The sequence below is a fragment of the Strix uralensis genome, chromosome 3, assembly GCF_047716275.1.
Source record: "Strix uralensis isolate ZFMK-TIS-50842 chromosome 3, bStrUra1, whole genome shotgun sequence".
Classification (NCBI taxonomy): domain Eukaryota; kingdom Metazoa; phylum Chordata; class Aves; order Strigiformes; family Strigidae; genus Strix; species Strix uralensis.
The window spans coordinates 1,028,211-1,049,280 of NC_133974.1; the positions used below are offsets into that span (position 1 = coordinate 1,028,211).

Sequence of the window (21,070 nt, forward strand, 5' to 3'; positions counted from 1 at the left end):
AAGGAGGATTCGGGGTGGGTTTGATGGGTGGACAGTTGGTGGGTGAGGAATTGGCTGGCTGGTCACAACCAGAGGGTCAACGGCTCAATGTCCCGATGGAGATCGGTGACGAGCAGGGTCCCTCAGGGATCTGTACTGCGACCAGGACTGTTTCATATCTTCATCAGGGACACAGACAGTGGGATCTGAGCAGGGCGGGTGACATGCCTGAGGGACGGGATGTCATCCTGAGGGACCAGGACAAGCTCCAGAAGTGGGACAGTGTGAACCCCATGAGGTTCAACAAGGCCAAGGGCAAGGTCCTGCCTATGGGTCAGGGCAATCCCTGGTATCAACCCAGGCTGGGGGCTGAAGGGATGGGGAGCAGCCCCAAGGAGAAGGACTTGGGGGGATCAGTGGATGGAAAACTGACTGTGAGCCAGCAACGTGCGCTGGCAGCCCAGAAAGCCACCCGTGTGCTGGGCTGCACCCAGAGCAGTGTGGGCAGCAGGGCGAGGGGGGGATTCTCCCCCTCTGCTCCGCTCTGGTGAGATCCCCCTGCAGTGCTGGGTCCAGCTCTGGGGGCACCAACAGCAGAAGGACACGGACCTGCTCGAGCGGGGCCAGAGGAGGCCACGAAGATGCTCGGGGGGGCTGGAGCACCCCCCTGTGAGGACAGGCTGAGAGAGTTGGGGGGTTCAGCTGGAGAAGAGAAGGCTCCGGGGAGACCTTAGAGCGGCCTCCCAGGACTGAAAGGGGCTACAGGAAAGGGGGGAGGGACTCTTGATCAGGGGGGAGGGATAGGACGAGGGGGAACGGTTTTAAACTGAAAGAGGGGAGATTTAGGTTAGATATTAAGAAGAAATTCTTCCCTGTGAGGGGGGTGAGGCCCTGGCACAGGTTGCCCAGAGAAGCTGTGGCTGCCCCCTCCCTGGAAGGGTTCAAGGCCAGGTTGGACGGGGCTTTGGGCAACCTGGGCTAGTGGAAGGTGTCCCTGCCTGGGGCAGGGGGTGGGACTGGGTGGGCTTTAACATCCCTTCCAGCCCAAACTGCTCTGTGACTCGATGGTCTGGGGGTAAGAGGAGCAGGTCGGGAGGTTTCCAGCCAGGACCCCCAAGCTCTGCCCAGCCCCTGCTGCCTTCCTCCCCCACCGCAGGCAGCAGCTTTGCCAGCACCCCACCAGCGCTGGGTGGGTGCACTGGGCACCCCTGTGCACAGCCCGGGGCACGATTTGGGAGCCTGGTGTGGGTGCTCGGTGGGAAGGGGGTGCTGCTGCTGCCTTCTGAGCTGCCTGACTCAGCTCCAGTGCAGGCAGCAGCTGGCGGGTTTCACTTTCACAGTCGGTGGAAGGCAGTGTCCCGATTTCCAGGAAGGCTGGAGATATCTGAATAAGAAGCAACACCCCTCTTGTCCTGGGTGGTTACTGAAGAGGGGGGCTGTATAAAAACAGGGGCTGAGCTGGGGCTGCCACCAGTCTGGGAGCTGCGGAGCACTGGAGGGAGACTGCAGGACCTTGCTGGTGAGCTCTGGGGCTCAGAGCTGGGGGGGTCAGCACGGAGCAGGGATCTTGTTCCCCTCCCACTTCCTATTCCATGTGTTTTTCCCATTGCGTGGGAGATGCCAGAGGAGGAAAAAAGCGGTTTTAGGGCAGCAGGTGGATGGTCCCTGCTCTGAGCATGGCTTGGAGGAAGCCGCCTTTGCTCGCCAGCTTGTCTGGGGGGGCTGGGGGGACCTGTGTGTGCTGGAAGGGTTGAACTGGGAGGGTAGGAAGGAGACAGCAGGGTCAGAGCGGGAGCTGGGGGGGAAGGAGGCGGCATCCGGGGGGGTTTGGGGGCAGGCTGATGCCTGCAGGGGTGCAAAGCCCGGTTTCAAGTGCTGGCAGCAGAGCTGGGGAGGGGGGACCCGCGGGCTGCCCCAGGGACAGAGCCCTTCCCTGCTCCCCCAGCCCCACGGTGGGTCAGGATGGGTGCACTCGCCCGAAGCCGGGCCGGGGGCTGGGGGGGCTGCGGAGCTGGGCATGCACCCGCACCCCGGGGCCACTCGCTTCCCTGCTCGGGGGACAGGGTATGTGTCCCAGCGAGACTGCAGGGCCGAAAGTGAGGTGGGGGGTCAGTCCTGTGGGTGATCCCAGGGCCTCAGAGCTGAAAATTGGGGGAAGATCCCTGATATTAACCTGTTCGGTGGCACACTCTCTGTCAGCATTAACGGGGTGCAGAAGGAATGGGTGCTGGGGCGCAGTCCTCGGGCCGGGGCCCGGGCAGCTTGGTGTGGTGGTGCCTCCTCCTGCGCTGCTGGGGGAGAGTTTTCCTGCACCTTCTGCCCTAGGTTGGGCTGGAATAAAGTGGATTTTCTTCCTGGGAGCTGGTACAGTGCTGTGGTTGGGTGGGGGGTGAGAATGCTGTTGGTCAGTCGGGGGTGGGCTGGGTGTTGCACAGCAGCGTTTGTACCAAATCAAGGGCTTGTCACTTCTGCTGCCCGGCCAGCGGAGCCGGGGGGGGCACAAGAAGCTGGGGAGGGGGGGGACACACCCAGGACACCCCCCCAAACTGGCCAAAGGAGTGTTCCAGACCATACAGCATCCTGCCCAGTATCTAAACTGGGGGAGCTGGCCGGGGGCACCGCGGCTGGGGGACTGACTGGGCATCGCTCAGCAGGTGGTGAGCAGTTGTGTTGTGCATCGCTTGTTCTGTATATTCTCTTTATTATTGTTTTCCCTTCCTGTTCTGTCCTATTAAACTGTCTTTATCTCAACCCATGAGTTTTACTTTTGTTTTTCTGATCTCTCTCCCCCATCCTGCTGCGGGGGGAGCGAGTGGCTGCGTGGTGCTGAACTGCCGGTGGGGGTTCAACCACAACAGTCTTTTTTGGTGGATTAAGGTTTTCACTTTGTTGCATGGCAAAAGCAAAAAGCAGCCGCTAATGAGTACAAGACATTAATTTACAATAAGGCCAGCAAGCCCTGTGGCAAGCACAGGAGCCTGCCCATTAATGGCTAAACAGCAGTAATAGCTGTAAATTTGATCTTGTCCATCCTGCTCAAGTCTGTCTGGTCTCAAACCCTTCCAGCCCCTTGTTGGGAACCAAAAAAGCCTGTTGTGGCTTAACCCCCACTGGCAATCCTGTGCAGCCACTCGCTGCGGGGGACTCACCCCGAGGTCACAGTCTGCCTGGGCTGAAGTTCACGTTCTCCCTCGTAGCTGTGCAGTGCAGATTGGAGACTTAAATAATGTTGGTAATGGGCTAAAGGGCGAGGAGTTGGGAGGGGACAGAGCTGGGAGTGGTGGGCTGGAGTGGACGTGCTGTGCCCAGCAAACTTGGGGGGAAGGAGGAGGAGGAAGGGGAGATGGTGGTGGCTGTGGTTTGCCTTCCCAAGCCGCCATCGTGCGTGCCGAGGCTCCGCTTCCCAGGGAGCAGCCGGACACCCCCCAGCCAACAAGAAGTAGGGAACAAACACCACTGGGCTTTGAGAGCGCGCGCAGCTTTCCCTCGCTTGCTAAACTCTCCTTGGCTCGACCCAGGAGTTTTTCTTGCTGTTGCTTTTCTGCTTCTTCCCTCGCCCCGCCCTGCTGGCAGTGATATGGTGTACTTCATGTTTGCTAGTAGCCATGGCTAGTGATTATAGAGTAGCTCTAGTCACCGCACATATGGGGAGCGATAAGAAATTCATAAAGAATAGGTTTTGATCTCCAAACCCTAGAAAATAGGCAGAATGTTCTGGACCATGAAGAGAATGTCTGGGGTTGTGCTGAGGATGAATTATGAGACAGCCTGGCAAAGGGACTGTTCGATTAATTAACTTGGCAATGAAACTAATTTTCTGGCAAGTGAGCGACCTTCATTATAACACTAAAAACCACCCCCCAGGGCAAAAAGGCCCCTGCCCAGGTTAAGACCCTTCCCCTGAGCATGGGGAGCAGCAGAAGGATTAGGTAAGCTGTGTTCTAATTGTATGTTAATCACTAAGCAATCAGGATCTAACAGGCACGTTTGGAAAAGTCCCAACCTCTGAGTTTTGTGTCTAAAAGGAGCGTGAAAACCTGCTCTTGGGGTTCTTGGTTTGTGGGAAAGTCTCCCCAGCCCTGGTGCTGGCAGGAGGGCCAGTGTCAGAGAGGTCAGGAGGCAGCTGGGTCCTGGGGGAGGATCCCTGTGCTGGGGGATCCTTTTTAAATTACAGTTGGACTGAGCTTTGACTTCAAGGCCAGGCTTGGTCTTCCCCGCCGTGGGGTTGTTATGGTACAGAGGCATGACAGTCCTGTCCTGAGGCACCTTCTGGGCACCTTCTGCTGTGTGCAGAAGAGACCTTTAAAGCAGGAGATACTTGGCTTTGCAAACTGTCCCTGGGCTCACGTACGCAATGGGTATGTGGGTTTAGGGCCCAGTGAAGGCCCAGTCTGGTCACCACCCCAAGAAGGCCCCGCTGAGTCCCCGCTCGCTGGGCCATCATCGCTGGTGGGGAAGGGATGGCCCCCACTGCTCCCTGGGATGAATCCTCCATGTTGATGCATTGCCATCTCCTGTCTGCCTGGTCTTCTCTTTTAGGATTGCCAGTGTTTTTCTTCCTGAATTCTTGAGGTGGTGCCCATCTTCTCCTTGACACCCCGGCCTTGTCTACCAGGCCTGCTGTGTGACCATGTGCTGTCCCAGCTGAGCCGGGGACCTCGGCGGCCTGTGTCCTCTGGAAAGTCAAGCACCTGCCTGAAAGGAGCATCTGCTGTGAGGTGAGATGAATCAAACCCCACATCCATTGAGCATATTGCCTAAACCTTCACTGACTTTAAAGGAAAAGCTGACACTAAAGGCTCTGGAAGGGTCCAAGAGCCCAGTCACAAGCACCTTGGATCAATACCTGTGTTGGTAAGTGTCACGTCCCGCTCAGATGAGGGAGACAAGTGACTCAGATTCGCAAATCCCCAATGGAGCGGACAACAAGTCTCCAAGTCCAAACATTTATTAACTACTCACAATGTACTAATTGAACACACGATAATTGGCTAAGTATATAGCAAGTTGTGGCAAGCAATACGATATGCCTTGCTGTCCTGGTTTAACCAGGATAGGGTTAAGTTTCCCCAGCAGTGGGGGGGGAGCTTTAGCTGGGTTATTCAGATACCATGCAGACGTCACATCCTGGCGCGGGAGTGCGGGGCACGTGGTTCTATACATCTTCTCACTCCTGTATTGGTAGATATATTTTGCCCTGTTCATTGTTATTACTGTTATTCTTATTGTTATTGTTGTTGTTTGTTGTGTTGCTATTGCACTGTTGTATTAAACCTTTCCTTATCTCAGTCTCGGGGCTTTGTATTTCACTCCCTTTGTGGGGGAGGGGCAGCGGCCGCGTGGTCTCAGACCCTGGCAGGGGCTAAACCATTACACTTGCATTTTTAATGGGAAAGAAAAATGAGGGAGATAGAGGGAATGGGGAAATACAGATCACCAGTCTGGCTTTCTGCGCTGATCCCGCCGGCGAGGGTTCCAGGAGGCAGCCGTCTTTTTCACTTGCATCCATCTGCTTCGCTTCACGGCTCTCTCCCCGGGACCCCCCTTTCTTCCCCCACCCTTGATTTATACCCACTTTCCTTGGGTCCATCCCCTAGGTCGACTCACCTACCTACGTATCCCATGTACGGGGAAGGGTCAGGTGTTTCATGGGATGATGTAATTAGCATAATCATATTAGCCCTCATTAGCATATTGAGGGGTGTTAACTTTAATATACATTTTGTGGATCACGAAGCAAAGGTCATTCACCGGACAGATGGCCCTTGAAATTTGTCCAGGTGCCCCAGAGCAGAACCGTCCTGTCCCCACAGGGCTCCCCCCTCCAGCTGCACCTTGTGTTATTCGGGCAGCCTTATCAGCTTCGACCTCCACACCATCCACCCTGTGACTCATAGTTTTGTCTTGCGAGTGTTTGAGGCATTTCTTCGATCAGTCTCAACTTTTGCTTTCTCAGGCTGTTTTTCTTAGTTTCTCGCAGGCCTGGTTTCTTGGCTCTCACATCCCACCCCGTGACTCAAACACTCCAAGTTCTTCTTTGACCGTTGTGATCTCAAAGAGTTATAGGGAAAAAGAAGACAGAAGATGAGAGAGCATATATCTAACTGCTGCAAGGCATACTATTAAAAGCAAAAATTTGCATAATATCACAATACTAATATTTACAAGCCATCTTCCCCACCCCGTGAGTCCTGAGGATCCCAGTGATGTGACCCATGACCCAGGGTTCCATCCATCAAACCAGTCCATTGGTCAGAAAGGTCCTCTGTTCCTGTTGGTGATCTTCTTCATCGTGGCATGGGTCTCCTCTATAGAGGTGGTGGCATTGTGGATGGGGATGCAGTGTTCTCCCTCAGTTAGACTCAGCACACCGCCCAGTCCATGTTCCTGCAGCAATGCTAGCTGGATTCTGCAACGCCATCTTAGATGCTTGTTGGGTCTGTGCCTTTAATTCCTTAAAGGCATAACTTGTTAGTACATATAATTGCTAAGTTAAATTTTCTAAAACTATTTGAGGTTATACAATCACATTAGCAGGTCTATAAGGATTTAAATGGGAATACAATTCAATATTCAGCTACAATTCATTAATGCTTAATTTGTGGGATCAGACCCCTCCAGCTAGTCTTTGATTACTTCACCCTGCTGTTGGTGGGTGTGGTGTTGTAAGGACCACATCCAGTTATATGAGCGAGCACTGTAATCTGTTTGGTGTTTGCAAGCACCGGTGTGCAGTCACAGGTGACTCACAGGCTTCCTTAACTTTGGAGGTAATTCCCAACAAGGTAACTTAAGGCACAACTCCAGGTTAGCCTTCCAATAAATGGACTCATTAAATGTACCTGTAAAATTTCCTGGATTGTTGATTGTAGCAGGTATGATTCCACAAATTATATAATAATGTAAGCAGATTACAAATAGTAACTAGCCGATAATGCCTATAACTATTAAAAGCACTAAAAGTAACATAGGTCTCCTATCGTCCAGGATCAATGACCTGTAAAACAAATATATATATAACAAAACAATGATGGTTAGAAAGAAGGGACAATCCACCTGGTATTGACGCGGTATTCTTTCCCATGGGCATCAGTAGCCACCCATGAACAAATATTGATGGGAGTTTTTAGGGGTAGGGGTACTTGCTCCACGGTGGGCAAGTCTACTCAAACAGGTTGTCCAGGAGAATGGAGCGGGTTTGCAGGGTCTTTAGTCTCTTTTTTCCAGGCGAGTATGGACAGAGGCTTAGGACAGAACGCGGTAAGTCGTGGGCACCCATTAATTCCCCACCGGCTGTTTATCTTCATTACTGCGTCTGGCACCCGTTGTGGCCATCCTGGTTCGAGGGGGTTTAGGGCCTGCTTTAGAAGTCCGTTGTTGCGTTCCACAGTCCTATTTGCTTGGGGATAGTATGGAGTATGGAAAATCCACTGAATTCCTTCATCTCAAGCCCACTCCTGAACCACCCCGGCAGTAAAGTGACTCCCATTGTCTGATTAGATCGATTTGGGCTTAGGCAAGCAGCTAAACCAGCGTTTTAACCCCTTCACCGTATTTTCTGCAGTTGCTCGAGATACAGCTTCTGCTTGGGTTAGGCCCGATACTATTTCCACCCCCACCAATACATAACGTTTTCCCTCAGAGAGCGGGAAAGGACCAATATAATCCACCTGGTTGTTTAGTAGGTGGGCAGGGTGATTTCCTGACTGGGTCTGTCCCACTGCAGCAGCATCAGAGCCACCAATCAGAACATCATCAATATATTGATATATCCTAACCCCTTCCCTAGGAGGGATTTGAGCAAGCTCCTGTGCTAGTGCATAATGAGCAATGGTCGGCGAGTGGCAGTATCCCTGGGGGAGATGTGTAAAAATAAATTGCACGCCTTCCCATGTAAAGGCAAAGCGATCTCTGCCTCCTGTACGGTTGCAACCAGTTCAGCTATGTTAGGCACTGCAGCTGTTAGAGGACCTGTATTGGCATTTAATCGCCGATAGCCAATTGCCAGTCGCCACTTTCCGTTAGGTTTACGGACTGGCCACACTGAGGAATTATAGGGTGAGTGACTTGGAATGATTATCCCTTGTTCCCTCAGCTCTGCTCTTACTGGAGCAATCCCCTCCCTTGCACCTAATGGTAAGGCGTAAGGTTTCACATTAAAAATTTTAGAAGGAGGAAGCGCAGGCGCTTGCTGTAAAAGTCTTATAGAGGCAGCTGGGGACCCAAATTTCCATTCCCTTCCTTCTGAATCCACCCAGGCTTGTCCCTTCAATAGGTCAAGTCCCAGGATATTTGTGGGGAAATTTCCCAGGATCATAATAGCCTCTGTTGCAGTTTCATTCCCAGGTAACCAGCATTTCACCCGAGCAGTCGGCTGTGGCTTAGAGTCCCTGAAAACATCTGTAACCCACATCTGCTTTTTGTCAGCAATGGTGCCATTCCACTTGGCAACGTCAGCTTGGAGTGCTGAAATCTGAGCACCCGTATCTACTAGAAATGTAACTGGAGTTTTAAAGGGCCCAAGAGGAAAGGTAATCAACAAGTGTCCTTTAGCATTCTCTGTGAGCTGCCTTAAGTGGACCCACCCGCCATCCCCTGGCTCACTTACTGGGGATGGCGCGTCCAGTTTCCCGACCCTAAATCAATCAAGTTCTCTTCAGGGGCAGTTGGTGTTTGAGAAGCAATTACCACCATCTCGTTAGTTTTCAGTTCTGTCCCTCCCTTTGCCCGAAAGGTCTGCTCGGTTGAGGGGGGGCAGCTTTCTTTTGTCTTTCCAGCCTTGAATGAGCTTTTCTAAAACTGTAGTAGGCGTACCATCCATCAACTCTTGGGGAATCCCCTGTCCAATTCGCTCAGTCCACAAGAGGTTTCTCTTTGTTCTTAATACTTGTGGAGGGGAAGGAGATGGATTTTCCTGCTGTTCCACTCTGCGTACTGAGGGCTTAGGTTTACCCGTTCCCCTGGTAAGGCCCATTCTCCGGCTGTAATTTATTAAGTCCTGAGCTATCTCTCCCCAAGTCACGGGTTCTCCCCCTGCCTGTCTCCCCCTAGTTTCTCGCAGGCCTGGTTTCTCAGCTCTCACAGTAAGAGTCTTGTGTCAGTGGGATGAAAGCTGGATACACAGGAAGGTTTTGTGCACTGAATAAATCTCTTCAGTAGCCAACTGAACCGAGACAGAGACAATTATCAGGTTTGTATGACAGTGTAAGAAAAAAAAAAGGTGTAAAGGCACATGGACAGTGAGAGTGTCAGCTCCATGAAGGTTAGTAGTCAAGGAGTTTTCCAACGCATGTGGGATAGTAAGTGAAGGGGGAAACAATAAAAAAACCCACACAGGGACACAAACTGGGTAGAGAGGGGCTCCTGGAGACAAAGCCAAAGACCCAAAGTCTCCAGTCACTAATGATGGGCCAACAGGATGCTCCAGGCACAGCTCTGGACAGGGACAACTTGGATTTTTCCCATCCATATCCCGAGAATCAGCTCCTGGGGAGACCAGGCGAGAATGAGGGGCTGCACACCAGCAGCTGGAGCGGGACCACAGGTCCCAGCCCGTGTGCCTGGTGCTGGGTAGTCGGGGTGAGTGTATGAGTTTCACTAAGGCCAAATGCTGGGTTCTGCACTTCGGCCACAACAACCCCGCTACAGGCTTGGGGAGGAGTGGCTGGAGAGCTGCCAGTCAGAGAGGGACCTGGGAGGGTGTGAGAGACTGAAATGTCCTATGACTGTCTCAAAGCTTGCTTGTGTCTGTGCAAACCTCCAAGAGAAGCTGCTGCGGCCTGTGAATTGGTCTGGGGGATGTTGCCAAGAGAAGCGGGAATGTATTGAAGGATGCACCCGCCCACTTCTTTGCAGTTGCATTGTCAGACTCCGTAGATAAGCCTCAAAGGGGCAGAGGTGTGCTGAGCTGGCCCCATCCTGTAGCCGTTTGTGGCTCTGTTGTGTAGGCCAGACACCATGCCTGCATGGCTAATGAACTGACAAGAGGCAAAGGTTCCTGCCCTGAAGCCAGATGCAACAAAACCTGTTGGACCAGAGAAAAAAAAAAACCTAAAGGAGAGCAGATATGTTAATCAGCCGATAAGATGAACTTAAAAAGACAGCAGAAAATTTTCTCTGTGTGTATCTACCACTGAAGCTTGATTCGTGTGCACCCACCACTGAAGAACTGAAGACTGAGGACCAACGGGACACCGCTGGATCCATGGTGGTGACTATTCTTGCAGCCCTATCCCGCATCTTTGCTTTATTTCTGCCTTTTCCTTCCATTCTGTCCTATCGCTACCCCTCTTCACTTCTTTATTAATAAAAAACCTGTTTAGGGTATACGGCATTTGACCTCGTTTGTGTCTTAATCTCGCTCTTGGGATCGTATTGAAACCTCCCCTGACATTGGATCGGGACAGAGGGTTGATTGATAATGAGCCAGCAGTGTGCCTAGGTGGCCAAGAAGGCCAATGGTATCCTGGCTTGTATCAGCAATAACGTGGCCAGCAGGGACAGGGAAGGGATCTTACCCCTGGACTCGGCACTGGTGAGGCCGCCCCTCGATGAGTAGGTTCAGTTTTGGGCCCCTCACTCCAAAAAGGCCATTGAATGACTCGAGCGTGTCCAGAGAAGGGCAACGGAGCTGGTGCAGGGTCTGGAGCACAGGTCTGATGGGGAGCGGCTGAGGGAACTGGGGGGGTTTAGTCTGGAGAAGAGGAGGCTGAGGGGAGACCTCATGGCCCTCTGCAACTCCCTGAAAGGAGGGTGCAGAGAGGGGGGATGAGTCTCTTGAGCCAAGGAACCAGCGCCAGGACAAGAGGGAATGGCCTCAAGCTGCGCCAGGGCAGGGTCAGACTGGCTCTTAGGAAGGATTTCTTTGCAGAAGGGGTTGTTGGGCATTGGAATGGGCTGCCCAGGGCAGGGGGGGAGTCCCCATCCCTGGAGGGATTGAAGAGTCGGGTTGACCCAGCGCTGAGGGATCTGGTGGAGTTGGGAACGGTCAGTGTGAGGTTCATGGTTGGACTGGAGGAGCTTCAAGGGCTTTTTCAACCCAGATGATTCTGGGATTCTCTGCTGGAGAGCCCTCTTTATAAGAGGCCGCAGACTCTTCCAACATACCTTAAAGAAAGTCTGTTTTCTTCTTCCACAGCCATGGATTTCCAGGAGGACATCCTAGAGGATGATGAGAAGTCAGACCTTGCTAAAAAACTACTGTCAGAAGCATGTGAGAAAGAAGGACTGGACTGTGGGTACTGGCTCCCCAAACTGTTGGGGATACTGGGAGTCAAGTCCAGAGAAGCCCTGAAACATCTGCGCTATGAAGACTACCTCAAGCTGGAGTGCGAGGTGCGGTACCCCTGGGAAACAAAGGCGCTCCGAAAACTCCTGGAACTTACGAACAACAAGGCAACTTCTGAGGAGCTGCAGAAGGAACGCTTGGAGAAGGCAAAGCAGAGGCAAGAAGCAGCCAAGGTAGCCCTGAAGGAGCTGAAAGAAATGCACAACAGCAGCAGCCTCAGCACGGACGCTGTAAGAGAGAAAGAGGAGTCTCTGTGGCAAGCCATGGAGATTCCCAAAGAGTACTGGGCACCACCAGAGAGGTCACTGGTGGATGTGCTGGAGAGCATCCAGAAGCAGCTGGAGGCACAGGAGTCGGTGGTGGGCAGGAGTGAGAACATCTCCGACATGGAGGTCCTGAGGCGGGCGTCGGGGGGACTGGCCCTGCAGGGCATTTACAGAACCAGCAGCTTTGCGGATGTGCTGGCAAAGCGGGACCAGCTCATCAGGGTTCCCGATGGATTCAGGCTTGCCGGTCCAGAGCAAGGGTCGCTGCTTGAGAGGAAGGAGTTCTCCTCCTCTGCAGCAGAAGCTGCTTTCACCAAGTCCATGGAGCAGCTGGGGTTCAGCATCAGCGTTTCTGCCAAAGCTGGGTTCTGGGGGTTTAATGCTGAAGTCGGTGTGGATTACAGCAGCTCCTCGCGGTCGGAGGACACCCATGAGTCCCGCTGTGAGCAGAGCTACATTTGCACCACCAAGTACCAGTACATGCCTCTGGCCTCCTGTTACTTCCAAAAGCATCAGCTTCACCTCTCGGACGTGGCCCTGCGGGAGCTGCAAGACATCGAGCACCTTTTGAGCATCACTCCGGAAGCAGACAGGCCCCCCATGCTGAAGAGCAGATGCGCGAGCTTCTTCAGCAGATTTGGGTCCCACGTAAACCAGGGTCCCATCCACTTTGGGGGGATATTCTGGTGGAAGGCGACTACAGAAGGATTCAGCGCTGAGCAGCGGGAAGAGTTGAAGCGAGAAGCGTCTGAAGCCCTCAGCTGCTACGTCGGGGCCAGCTACAACGGCTTCGGTGCCAGCGTGGAAGCGGGTGTGGATGTTTCAAAATCCAGCTCATGGGCTTCTGTCAAGAGAAAAGATGGAAGGAGTGCCCACACGGCGATTCAGCTCTACGTGGCCAGCACAGGGGGCCCATCAGAGACAGATTCTCTTCCACAGTGGAAAGTGGGGCTTGTAGCTAATAACACCACCTGGTGTGTTATTGACCGAGGCTTTCAGCTGATCCCAGTGTGGGATATAATCCTGTTCAATCACAGCAGTGATTTTAAATCCATCTATCAGATGAGCAGCAGCCTCAGGGCCACGTACGAAGCGCTAACGAATCACAGTGTCGGCACCATGTTTGGAGAGGAGCTGGTCAGTGCAGTGGAAGAGGCCAAAGCTTTCATGGAGCACGTGAAGGCCTGGGAGGTGACAGCAGATGAAAGGCAACTGCTCACGCTGATAGATGTCAAACGGAATCTGAATGAAAAAACCAAAAATCACAGTGTCTGGATCAACGTGTGCCTGTCAGACAAAGCACTGCAGGAGTTCCTGCGGGACACCATTCTGTTTTACAAGCAGTCACCCCCAGAAAACATCACCTATATCAAGTCTCTGTTGAGGTGCCTCCTGGATCCTCATGTCTATTCTGTCAAGGACTTCCCCGGGTCTTCCCTCATTATGCAATGGATCTTCCATGCCGAGCATGTGCTTCCCGAAACTCTCAATGTTTCCGAGCTTGAAGACCTCACCAAGACGCTGGTGCAAATGAAGGATTACATCCAGGAAGTCACCTACGCACCAGAAACCTCTGCATCAGCCATTCACGAAGCAAAGATAAAAGCCACCTTGACGGCAAGCCTGGCTGTTTATTCCTTACTCCAGTTTCTCCAGGAGAGGGCACAGAAAGACATAGAACTGTTGGTGCTCTTAATTACGACCAGCACGGGGTACCAGGTGGAAAGGAGCACTTTTCAGTACCTCCTTGGATGTCCAGAAATTAACTTCATGGCAAATGAAATGCAAACGAGACATAAGGAGTATCTGAGTCTGAAGGAGCAAGATGCTTACAGAGCTCAGGCCTTCCTGCTGCTGACGGGTCTAACTGTAACGGCCAAATATAAAGAGATGTCCCCTGAGCAGAAGAATAAGCGGTTAGTTTTCATGGAAGATCAAATGGAAAACTTATGGTCCACAGAGATAAAAAATCTCCTCAAAAAGCATGGTGCGTTCAAAGACTGGGAGCTGCTGGAAAGGGACTTGGATTCCTTCATCAGTGGGCACTTGGGTGACACGTGTGATGATCTGAAGGAAGACAGTATAATCAAAGACATAGAAGACACTTTTCAAAGAAGAGAGCCTTCCCATCAGTCCAAATCCAAACCAGACAGCAGCGAATCCGAAGGAAATCAAGCCACTGCAAACCAAGAGTTCCTCCACTTACTGAAGCGCCTTGGACTAGAAAGTTACTACCCAAGGAAAATGGGGACAGAAGATTTCCACATCCTATACGAGACATCTTTACATGACAGCCATCCCAGCAAGGACAGTGAACTGCCATTTTACTTCTTGCAAAAGCTCTTAACCGTGGACTATCGGGTGAGGTACCTGACTTGCAAGGATGAGAGCAAGCCAGGACTCGCACCCGTGCCCAAAACCCCAGAGCAAGAGCATGAACCCTCGGATTCCTTTGATGACTTTTTCACTGATTTGGAGGAAGAAGCCCCTGAATCTGCAACCAGGGACAGTCGTGTGCACCCCATGGACCTCCAGATGGCAATTTTTCATTGCGCCGATGACTTCATGAGACAGTACATTTCAACAAAGCTTGCTTTCTGCCAGTTTGCGCTACCTCTCCTGGTACCAAACCCGTGCACTTCACAGATAGAGTTCCCCCTCTGGTCCTTCAGCCAAATAAAAAAGAGCTGGAAAGGGGCTGAGAAGTCGGGAACGCAGGCCAAAATTACCAGTTACAAAAACCAACTCATTTATCAGGCCGAGACACCCATCGTGTCCTTCATACGGATCGGCAGTTCTCCCTCCTCTTCCAAGTCTCACATCCTGAATGCTCTGCTGAGCAAACAAAAGCACGACACATTTTTCCACCGACATTGCAAAGGCAGCACCAAAGACTGTTTGCTGATGAAAGGCGTTGTGGAGATCTCCTGGTACTGTCCCCGGGGCAGCGACGATGACAACTTTGACTGCTGCGTTGCCTTCTGTAACCTGCACGGAGATGCAAGGGATCACGAGAAACAGCTGCAGTTCTTACAGGAGATATCTGCCGTGAACGTGGTTCTTGTAACCGAGTCTGATCAGAGGGACAAGAGAGGGATGGAAATTTTACGTCAGCTGTGGCAGTCACAAAGGCCTTTGGTTTGTCTTTTCACTGAAAAAGAGAATGTTGCAGCTGGCCGATCCAGCCAAAACATAAGAATAGGGATCAAGAACAGAAATGAAGCGGAACTAATGGGCGAGCTGACAAAAACAATCAGGGATCTCCTGGAAGGGTCTAAGACACTGTTCAGCCTTGACGCCTGCCTGGACATAGCTCAGAAGCACGGATTCAAAGTTGATGAAGATACAGATGCCTGCGTGACGGCCAAAGAAAAGGCAAAGGCACTGGTGAAGCTTCTGGAGAAAGAGAAGTTGTGTGAGATCAAATCCCAGCTACTGCCTCTTCAAGGAAAACTGTGGTACCAGTGGTGCAAAAAGGACAAAGAACTCACTCGCTTGCAGGAAAAGAGAAACAAGAGCATAGAGCATCATCGGAGCCAAATCGAATCAGAGAAGTCAGCAATAAGAAGAAAGCAACTAGACAAAGCCTTCCCCCTCAATCAGCTGATGAGATCAGTCCTGGGCTTTCTCCAGTCACAGCCAGCAGATACCAAGAAATACTTCCTGCAGTGGATGAAGGTCTTTATGGATGACTTGTCCTCTGGTCGTCTTGACGAACTGAGGAGAGAATATCACCAGTTATGGTCTGAAATCCTGGCAATAAAGAAAAGCAACGAACAAACCGATGTGAAATCTCTGCTGCTGAGTAAGTTAGATGCCCTCTCCAATGAAATCAACGATTCGTCCATTGGCCTCGAGCATATTCTGAGAGAGGTAGGGCAGATTTATGAAGCTCTGGAATCAGTGAACTCAAAGGATAAATGTTTTGTCAAACTACCCGAAATTGCAGCTGATCTGATGGTTTCGGGGTACCCTGTCGAGCTGATGGATGGTGATGCTTCTTACGTTCCATTACGATGGGTCGGAGCCATCTTTGACAGACTAATTGAGAAGCTAGGGGACAAGCGAGTGTTTGTTCTCTCGGTGCTTGGCATCCAGAGCACAGGGAAGTCAACCCTGTTGAATGCCATGTTTGGTCTCCAGTTTAATGTCAGTGCAGGGAGGTGCACCCGGGGAGCATTTATGCAGCTCATTAAAGTGGACGAGAAGCTGCAGCAAGATTTGGACTTTGATTACATGCTGGTTGTTGACACAGAGGGGCTTCGTGCCATAGAGATGGTCAATAAACAGTCCCTTAACCATGACAACGAGCTGGCCACCTTTGTCATCGGCATTGGCAACATGACCCTGATCAACATCTTTGGAGAAAACCCTTCAGAAATGCAAGATGTCCTTCAGATCGCTGTGCAGGCTTTCCTGAGGATGAAGCAAGTACATCTTTCCCCAAGCTGCCTGTTTGTGCACCAAAATGTGGGAGAAATAACTGCCAAGGAAAAGAACATGGAAGGACAAAGACGTCTGCAGGAGAAGCTGGATGAAATGACCATGACAGCTGCCCAGCAGGAATTCTGTGACATCTCCTGCTTCAGTGACGTCATCCGCTTTGATGTCAACACCCACATTCATTACTTTGCTCACCTGTGGGAAGGAAACCCCCCAATGGCACCACCCAACCCCACCTACAGCCAGAACGTCCAGGAATTAAAGAGCAAAATTCTCCAAGCTGCCAAGAAGGAGTCGCAGGGCAGCATTTTGAGGCTCTCGAGCTTGAAAGTTCGTATTAACGACCTCTGGAACGCTTTGCTGAACGAAAACTTCATTTTCAGCTTCAAGAATTCGGTGGAGATTGCTGCGTACAAGAAACTGGAAACCGCATTTAGTCAGTGGACCTGGCAGCTGAGGAGTCACATCTTAGACATACAAATGAAACTGGACCATAAGGTTCGGAATGGGGACTTGCAGAAGGTCACCACAGAATACCTTGAAAAACTAGTGCAAGGGACAAGCGATGACATCATGAAAGCCATGGAAAAGTATTTCAGTGAAGACAAAGACTCTGAGATTCTGATCCAGTGGAAAGGCAGCATGGAACTGAAGCTGAAAGAACTAAAAGAGTCTCTTCTCCTGGAAACCAGGAAGAAGTGTGAGAGTCTGATTGAACTAAAGAAGAACCAGTGTAAACTGGATGAAAGGAAGTCAGAATATGAAAACGAGCTCCTGAAAAGGAGTAGGCAGTTGGCTCTGTCTCTGAAAGGCCAGTGTCTAACTGAAAGAGAACTGAGAGACAACTTTATTTCTCTCTGGGCATTCTGGATTACTGAGGTCTCCTCTGCTGCTCCCCCTCTGGAGAAGGTTGATATTGATGTGGAAATAGAAGATGTCCTTCTAGATCGCTTTAAGGAGCCCAATTTACAAGCACGAATCGAGGAATTTCCCAAACATGGAGTATTTTCTCTTGACTTGAAGAAACATATCACTAAGAAAAAACGTTGGGGCATCTTGACTGTGGATTTTGATGCTGCCGATGTGAACAACATGCACCACATTACAGATAACATCATAGAGTGTGTGAGGGCGAACATTGATAAGAAGGAAAAGGAGAAACGGGATTACAGTCGAAGCTTTATCCATGAAATACTAAATGAAATACAAAAAGGTATGAACTCTGTCCCTAGCAGTGCAAAATATAGTTTTAATAAAGATTACAGAATAGATTTATCACTGCATCTGTGCAGAATGGCAGCAGAAAGGTTTAAAGCCATGCATGTAGCCTTCAGAAAAGCAAATGATCCAGCCGTCTACCTGGAGAGCAAGAAGGAAGATTTCTTTAAATGTTTCCAGATTTCCTGCCAAGGAGCCACTTCTATCACAACATTTGCTGTTTTTCTGTGTGACAAGATTGCCCCAGCTCTTCAGCAGGCGGTCTATGAGAAGACAGCTCTTGCCATAGCTCGAGACATGAAGAGTAAAGTCCCAGATTTCAAGGGCAATAGATACTCTCTGGAAGTTTGCATACTGAAATACCTGGCGCAAGAAGAAAAATTTGAGAATTTCAAGCAGTACCTTAGTCGCCCAGAAGGGTTTTTCCAGAGTTACATTGAGAGATGTGTGAGGATGTACTGTTTAGATGAGAACAGGAGGCTGGAGAAGTTTTTAGAAGACTCCCTCACTCTCCTCTATGAAAGCATCCAGTCAGCTGTTTTTGCATCAACCAACATTGTCAGAGACAGAAAAGACAGAAATGACAAAATCTCTCTTTGGCTGGATGAATTTTGCAGCGCACTTGGAGAGGTGCTAAGCTTGCCCAGAAGGGACCTGAAGGGCATTGAGCATCAGGAGGTAACAGACATAGAGTTCCTGAATGATGCTATGACAAAGGCCCTGGCTCCCCTGAAGGATAATATTGAGGAAGACTTTGCTACTGCTGATATGAGCAAATTCGAAAGGCAGCCTCACACCATCCTGGCTGAACAGTTTGCAGGGTGCTGGCAGCAGTGTCCCTTTTGTGGGGCTGTTTGCACAAACACCATGCCCAATCATGATGGAAAGCATCAGCTTGTCTTCCATCGCCCGGAAGCTCTGGTGGGACGAAAGTGGCACAGAACAGACCATCTGGTCATTGATATTTGTTCTAGTAGCGTTGCAAGTGACTGTTCATTCCATATTGGTGAAAACACATGGATCCCCTACAAGAGATACTGGGATGCAGGGCATCCTTACTCCACTTGGAACATTCCTCCTGATCCATCCATGCAAGCGTACTGGAAATGGTTTGTGTCTCATTTCAAGACAGAGATAGAAAGATGGTACAATGGAAGATTTCATGGCAGAGGAGAAATCCCTCCCTCGTGGCATAAAATTACAAAGCAGGAAGCGCTTGACCAACTGCAGACTCTTTAGGCCAAATCGATAGGAAGGAAGAACTGCAACTGCTTTGTGTTTCAGAACATGGCACAAGTCATTCTACAGGATCTTGTTATAGTGAGTATGACCTCAAGCCACATGAAGGAATGATAGCTAATTGCTCAAAGTTGTGTGATATAAGGTGTGCTACTCCTGCCATTGCTCAGAAATTCCCTTGCTTCATGATAACGTCAGAACCCTCTCCTCTTCTTGCCATAAGCATTGACCTTTGTTTTGTTTTAGAGCAAAAAAGAAAAACACTCCTGCAGCGAGCAGTCATATGGCCAAGATTAAGACCAAGCGCCAGATGAAGAGCAAGGGCAGTGTTAGGAAGTACTGATTTTATCAGCTGCTATGAGAAAATAAGTGACACTGGCAAAACAATATTTTTCCTGCGGCAAGTTCTTGTTACACTTCAAGAAAGGGCTGCGGGATCTGAGAGCAGCTCCATGCTAGCTGCAAGCTGTGCTGCTTGGCTTTTCGGGATTATGGTGCTTTAGCGGTAGCTGTTCTGTCTCCGATGTCATTAAAGCAGTTACCACAGCAGCTGGTGGGGGTTTAGGCAGTGGTTTAACTCAGTGTTTACACCTTCCTACATTAGGGTGAGCCATTCCTACTCAGGAATGGGCCTGGTGAACTTTCCTCCAGCTCTTAGCCACAATAGCGATGGCTCTTGCCATTTGCTCAGCTGGTGAGCAAAAGCCTTTGTATGACCAGGGTGGAGAATTCCTTCTCTCTGCAGCTCCCTCAGCAGCCATCGGCAGGGTGCAACGTCAGCGTTTGTGCTGTCAAGACAGGCTGGGGGCAACGGAACCATGGACTGGAGAATGTGTCACTGGCTGGGGCTGCACCACCGAGGTGGTTGGTGGGTTTTGCTGCACAGTTCCTGCACTGCCACTGGAAATCCACGGATCAAGTCCTCCTGGAGAGTTGGCTAAAGTGGTAATTCCGTATAAGCCCTTGTAGCCTTTGCTAATAAACTAGTTGGCTTGGACTGGACCGGTCTCTGTATCCTTTATTTTTGGGTGAGCCACAGTGTGTGTGACTTCAGTGTTTGTGCTGTGAGGATGGGCGGGTGGCGAGCGGGCAATGGTCTGCGGAAGGGTGTGTGGAAGGAGAGTGTCTGCTCCTCTCACGGGTCTGGTCAAGGACCTTCTTCAGTGTCTCAAAGGATAATAATACAGGGAGGAAGCCCTAAACAAGAACATCCAGTTAAACAAATCTGACCGACAAATGATAAGGGAGGCAGCGGTGGGGTCAGTCGCACTAATTGAGGAGTGAAGGGATGGGAAGGTTTATTCTGGCTGTTCTGCTGATCGAAGGTGCTAGTTAAACTCAGACACCAGAGTGAAAAGAGCAGGCTGGTTTTACTGTTAATAACTAAAGGATATAACCAAGTAACCCAGAAAATAAGCAGTAAGAAAAATACAGAATAGCGCATTTAATTATTACTACATACAGTTAAGCGAGGCAATGCACCCAATCATTGCTACACGACGGGGAGAACAGTGATTAAGAAAGATCCCTCATGTATCCAGACCCGCAGGCGCTGGCAGCCCCGGGTCAGCGAGGATTTGGAGTCCCTCTCCCTGCAAGGGGGAAGTCCCACGCGAGGCGTCCACCCGTAGCTGAGGCGTCCAAAGTCGGAGCAAGCGGGTCCGGCCTTCTGCACCAAACCTCAGCAAGGCAGGATAGCTGGCACCTTTGTTTTGAGCGGAAACATCTGGTTTCATCCTCCTGTTGGATTCCACCCAAAGCCCGGCCAGGGCTCAGGGGGGAGAACCAAGGGAGTTTCTAACAAGGCCAAACACTTGGGGTCTCGGCCTTGAAGGAGGCTGAGCAAGGGCAGTTGGATACATTCTCTCAGCATTTCATCCTCACTGCTGATTATGTTTTGTCTAAGCTACATCTTTCACTAGTGAGCATACGTATTTCGTTAATGATCAGATACTAATAATTAACGCTAATGGTAGTGCAGATTTTACTACTTCGCAGATACTAATAATAGATAACGTTTAGTTGTGAGGTTCATCTAGAGGCCTATTATTCAGGCCCTAGCACTACACCGGTGAGGTTTTTTGATCGGGGAGCTGGGCAGCTGGAAAACTAAGCGAAAAAAGGGGAACCAAACCCAAAATGTACCAAGACACAGACCTGACAAAACAGACATGGAGACAATGACAGGAAACAAACCTCAGCAGCGTGAGTGTGTGCTGCAAGGACTAAGTGCCTGTTACCGGTGGAGAGCTGTGTGTGTGCGAGTGGATTTGGGGCCAGCTACTAGAGTCAGACTGGGAGTGCAGGTGCCTCTGGCCCGTGGTGCAGCTGCGGGAGTGAGTGGGGTCCCAGTGCCACTACGGGAGTGAGTGTGGGGGTCTCAGAGCCAGCTACTGGAGCAAGGAGGGGGTCTTTAACCTACAGCCGCTGGGGTGGGGACGGTGTGTGTCCTGAAAACAAACTACCTGGGGGGACCGGTGTGAATGAGGTGAGTGAAGGGCTGAGCACCAGCAAACTCCAAGCTGGACCAGCTGGTGAGTAGGATGGCCTTGGGCCTGGGGGCTCCATGCTGGTACCCTCACCTTGCCATGTGCCTGAAACACTTTTCCAGGGCTTTTTTTCTCCCAAGTGTACTGTG

General features: G+C 50.8%; 2 protein-coding genes across 10 annotated transcripts in view; one reads left to right on the forward strand and one right to left on the reverse strand.

Moving 5' to 3' along the window:
* The window catches only part of LOC141940407 (uncharacterized), a 208,476-nt gene that overhangs the window by 126,596 nt on the left and 60,810 nt on the right, over positions 1 to 21,070 (reverse strand). The window lies entirely within an intron of this gene.
* On the forward strand, positions 1,357 to 19,429 carry URGCP (upregulator of cell proliferation). Of its 9 annotated transcripts, none has more exons than XM_074861219.1 (4): positions 1,357 to 1,498; positions 4,519 to 4,833; positions 5,269 to 10,189; positions 11,117 to 19,429. In XM_074861219.1, exon 4 carries the CDS (start codon positions 11,119 to 11,121, stop codon positions 18,430 to 18,432), a length of 7,314 nt encoding a protein of 2,437 aa, XP_074717320.1. In that variant the 5' UTR covers positions 1,357 to 1,498; positions 4,519 to 4,833; positions 5,269 to 10,189; positions 11,117 to 11,118; the 3' UTR covers positions 18,433 to 19,429. The 9 variants fall into 9 exon arrangements, with proteins under 9 accessions (XP_074717320.1, XP_074717323.1, XP_074717321.1 ...); XM_074861222.1 differs by having other exon boundaries at positions 9,927 to 10,189; XM_074861220.1 differs by having other exon boundaries at positions 4,519 to 4,697.